The sequence below is a fragment of the Melitaea cinxia genome, chromosome 19 (assembly GCF_905220565.1).
Source record: "Melitaea cinxia chromosome 19, ilMelCinx1.1, whole genome shotgun sequence".
NCBI classification, from domain to species: domain Eukaryota; kingdom Metazoa; phylum Arthropoda; class Insecta; order Lepidoptera; family Nymphalidae; genus Melitaea; species Melitaea cinxia.
In genome coordinates, this window is record NC_059412.1 from 6991158 (window position 1) to 6996135 (window position 4978).

The 4978-nt window shown below is 31.8% G+C and overlaps 1 protein-coding gene across 1 annotated transcript; it reads left to right on the forward strand.

Moving 5' to 3' along the window:
- Positions 1 to 2665: 2665 nt before the first annotated feature.
- Positions 2666 to 4469, forward strand: LOC123662837 (U8-agatoxin-Ao1a-like). The gene is made up of 3 exons (XM_045597630.1): positions 2666 to 2750; positions 3051 to 3129; positions 3394 to 4469. The coding sequence occupies exons 1-3, from the start codon at positions 2666 to 2668 to the stop codon at positions 3527 to 3529; spliced, it is 300 nt and encodes a 99-aa protein (XP_045453586.1). The 3' UTR covers positions 3530 to 4469.
- Positions 4470 to 4978: the final 509 nt, after the last annotated feature.

The window sequence follows — 4978 nt, forward strand, 5'->3', positions numbered from 1 at the left end:
CAAAATCAGGTTAAATCGACTTTTAAATTTCACTCTCTCTTTCTTCTTTTTTTATTTTTGGTCACTAATTTTGAACACGTGATATTTTGAAAATGATATGACTGTGAATTGTTTAATTTTATTATTGATTTATTGACGATTTTGGGGAAATTTAAAACAATTGTGTAAGTATTGTATAGAAAGGAGTTTTTTTTTTGTAATGTATTAAATAGTCGATTGTGAGGTTTAATATACTGTTTATTGTCATTAAACTGATTTTTTCTGTATTTATTGTATTGTTATTATTATTATTTTAATTGTTATTTGATATGAATTATTATTATTTTAACATATTTTATTGTCTTTAAGGCTTAAGCAGTTGTTAATTTATTAAGTTAGTCCGACTGTGAATTGTTTTTAACCAAAAATAATTTTCTGTAATGTAGTGCTAATCTGTAATTGCGGGTACACGAACTGGTGTAAACATTAGGAAACAATAAGAAATTAATTATCAGGCAAGCCTAGCCAAAATCTTAAATAATTTTTATTATTTTCTTCGCCAAAGGACCTAAAAACATTTTTCATAAAGTTAAATAATTAAATAATTTGAGATTTCCGACGTAGTATCAAATATTTTAATCAATTTCCGCGGAAGTGATCCTTATGTCAGGTTGCTGAATCAGTTTGTATTCCAATTAGATATGGAAATTGCGACTGAATCGTAGCTTCGAATTTAATTAAAACGAATTTCCTTAAATATACTCTTCTTTAGAATATCTCTCAGGCGATTCCTGGCTAAATCCTTGAAACTTCTATATTTATTAAATTTCTTTTTAATTAAATTTTATATCACAATATTCTGATGATTTTACTTCTATAAAATATTTTAACTTTTAATTTGTTATCTCAAGTCAATTAATTCACCTTTTACGTGGGTCTTAAGAACATTTTTTTATAACTTAGAACAAAACCGTGTTAATAATGCTTTAAATTTTCGAGACTACCTGATCAAAGCTAATATTTTCCATAAGTTGTACATTAACAAATTTAACTCTTATTTTTTATACATTCGTACCAGAAGTTAAAAAATGCCATATAATATAATATATCTATTTCGATCTTATTAAAGGTAATATCGACACCTCACAACTTTTTGTGGAGGCTGAAGAATAAATGTGCACAAAAGATAAACTTACACACACACAACACATAGACACACTATTATTTTTATATGCATTATTTATATGTATATCGAAAAAAAAACAAGCCGTTCCAGTCGGCTGTTACCTATAATTAAAACTTATAATTATTAAGTTTCTTTTCTTAGGAATAGACAACCACGAGTGTTACAAAATTAAAAAAGGAACAATATTTTAACTCAAAAATTGCAGTTATTAAATAATGGCGATCTTAAAAAAATAACTAATTCGAATGTTATTAAATAAAATATTTATTATTTATACTTATAATTTATATTCAATGTATAATTTTTGCCCCGACGTTAGGGATGAACTTTAACATATTTTGTCTTAAAATCGATGTTTGTCAGATTGTAAGGTGACTGACCGTTCTTAGGGTATGAATAATAGATTTATCCTAATCCGATTTCATTTACAAGTAGGAAAAGCGTTCAATTCGGGACGAAGTGGACACTTCAAAGATAACCCATCTGCTGAGATGAAGTATAAATCGATATTATTGGGTTAAACCTTTAATATAAAAGGTAGAAGGTCGAAATAAATGCTTAAAGTATGTGTGTTGCCATTGTAACGAATTATAACTTATTTTATTTAATGTTATTTATGTCAATTTTTGAAGTCTACCAATTATATAAACTATCTTCCTGCTAAATTTCATCTTTATGCGTCCAGCGGTTTTTGAAATTTCGTGATGAGTCAATGAAACAACGATTTTATATATGGGTGTGCGATTGAAGGAACGCAGTTAATCCTCCAAATGGTAGGATTATGTAGGTGATAACGTTTCACGTGAAAGAAAAATTTCCTAGTTTTTTTTATATTTTTATTTAACTTTGTCTTAATACACGAGCTACTCTAGCAGCGTACTTTTGCAGAGCCGTCCAATACTATTTTTGCTAGCCCTAAAAAACACCGATAAAGTGAAATATTAAAACTAACTGCCGCATAGAACTAAAAAACCGCACATGAAAACGCCTTTTTTTCTCGTAGAATGTTTTTCATTTCAAATTATAGCCGTGCTTACGCGCTCAAGAAAGGTATCATGCGTAACGTGTCTATTACCTATCTATCAAAACAAAGCCAAATTTAAAAAATGAGCTAAGTATTTCTTTTCCACGCGGAACGTGATCTAAAATATCTACAGAACCCCCCATTTGTAGGAACGCAGTTAAGAGTCGAACAACCTGTATATTGACTAGCATACCAAACAGACGTTGTCCTGTCTTGCAAACTGGACACTTGGAGTCAAAAATTTCATTAGGTTTTCTGAAATTTTAAGAGCCTTCAAAAAAAGTAGTAACCTTAAAAACAATTTGGCTAGAATTGATCCAGTTGTATACTCTATTTGCTTTTTTTCCATAAGTTCTAATATCTACAGTTTCTATTGATTTTACTAGTGTCAAATCATGCAATAATATTGCTTTTTATCTTGAAGCTCTAAATGTACTTTATTTTTATAGGAAAGCGGCGGTTGGCGAGTAGGCAGCATGCCGCGCGCCGGCGCTATCATGCTGGTGCTAGCGGGTATCCTGCTCGCGAACCAGTGTTCTTATGCCTCGTACATTGATCCAGGTACATTTTCATATCTGTTAAACAAAATGAGCATGTTGCAACTTGGCGAGTTGTTGTAGTCGTAATTAATTATCAGGATTATCAAAAAGAATATTCTCATCTTAAATCATATAAGGGTTCAGGACTTGCATGAGTAAAACAGCCAAGCAAAACATTAAATACCGAAAATATTATATTGTGACGTTACACAAACACAATTTTTAACATTTTTAATAATTTTATAGATATTGGAGATGTTTTTTAAAAAATTAAATAGGTTTGTGCGGTAAATATCAATATCATTTTCTATTTTGACCGTAGGCGACGATGATATTGAAATACACGGACCGGATTACGATGATGACCCGGCAGACTTTCAACAGCTCCAAGATGTTGGCAAGTGAGTTAGAACAGATAAACTGTACAAAGTTAAAGTTTTCTTTATTTTAGTTAAAATCTTCTCGAGCACTATTAGATTGGACTCAAATGTAATATTTGAAATAAAAATTTGAACATTTACCAGGCTGCGTCCGGCTACAAAATGGTAAATGAGAGTATATCTACACGTGTGTTTTTGTCCAGTGAATGTAAGAGCTTGGACACGAACTTAGGCTAGCATTCGATGATGTGGTTTCAGACGTTCGTCGCTGATCTACGTTTTCAGGCGTGCGTGTATCCGGCGGGGAGGGAACTGCGACCATCGGCCCGGCGACTGTTGCCACTCCTCCTCCTGCCGCTGCAATCTCTGGGGGTCCAACTGCCGCTGTCAGCGCATGGGCCTCTTCCAGAAGTGGGGATGAAACCACTCCAATCCCTGCAGCGGTGTATTTACCACCAGTCGCCGCACCAAACGACCACTGCGTTTTATCACTGGACCCGTTGCGTTAATAGCTTCTCTCTTTATATTCTCTCTCACTTCATATCTTTCGAAACTAAAAATTTTTAATCAAAAACAGGGATATAGATTTTAGTTTGGATATATTTTTGGACCATTTTTACTAAAATTATAGCTAAAAAATAATTTTGTTTTCCTTTCGATTTACTGTAACTTTTCAATAATTTGTTTTATCTAATTGAGCCGAGTGTCCGCTTACATGGTTGGGCAATCACCCAGCCTTATTGCCCAATCAGTACGCTTCGACGCTAAGCTCGGCCAATTAGAAACTAAATACTGCTTGTAGCACTGGATTCTTGGTCAATTCATTTTAGTTCCATTTTAGTTTTTGCCAACGAACCCATCGCAACGAAGCAGTCTTTATTCTATTGCAATGTATGTATGTAGAGTTAAGTAAGCTTAAAGTAGAAAGCAGTAGCTAATTGGTGGTAAACTTATGTCAATAGAAAGTAGTAAAATCTACAGAATAGAAAGATATAAATGTAACTTTTAAAATAAATTTTCTAGTCATTTAAGAGACTAACGGTAACAAGAAACTTGGTGAAGGACGCTATTATAAGCCTTTATATGACATAGAGCCACATATTTGCGATTGGCAACTTAGTGTTTTAAAATACCTATTAATGTGTCAAAGTATAATTCTTATATAATAAATAAAACGAATCTTTAATGTACTCTATGCGTCTCTCAGACAAGGGGACATGGTATTGCAGCCTAGTAGAATCATCTATATGTAGTTTCTTATATAATATACGTTCCTGATTACGGAATATAATTGTACTATTACTAATATTGAAATATGGAAAATTATATATTATTGTACTAATAAATGTTTATGGACGAAATCAGTCTTCGTTATTTACACCCATAAAATTTATTGAAAAATACTTTACAGCGATTTCTTTCACCCTGAAAGTTAACTTGTTTGTTATAACTGTTCGTAGTATGTATGATATTTTAATAAAGCGTGTTTCTTTCATATTCAATATTTTGATAAGACGGGTCAACATAACATTTTAAGGTCATAGAAATACTGTTATGAAAATGGGGGACCGTTACATAAAAAGAAATCTCTTATTGGTAGTTAGGGTCAAAACCACAGACCTTTTGTTAATCAAGTGGGACTAATAAAAAAATACGATATATTTTGAACAAAAAAAACCTTTTAGGAGACTAGACTTTGACTATAACAAAGTATCTCTCTTGCTTTTTAGGGACTTTTCATCACCTCATTTGTAATAAAGTTGTTTTATAAATATAAAAACTAAACTTTAATATTGTTATATTATGTTCCACCTAATGTTGCACTAATAATATAATTGCTACAGATTGTCGCCACACGTAAGTCAGATGA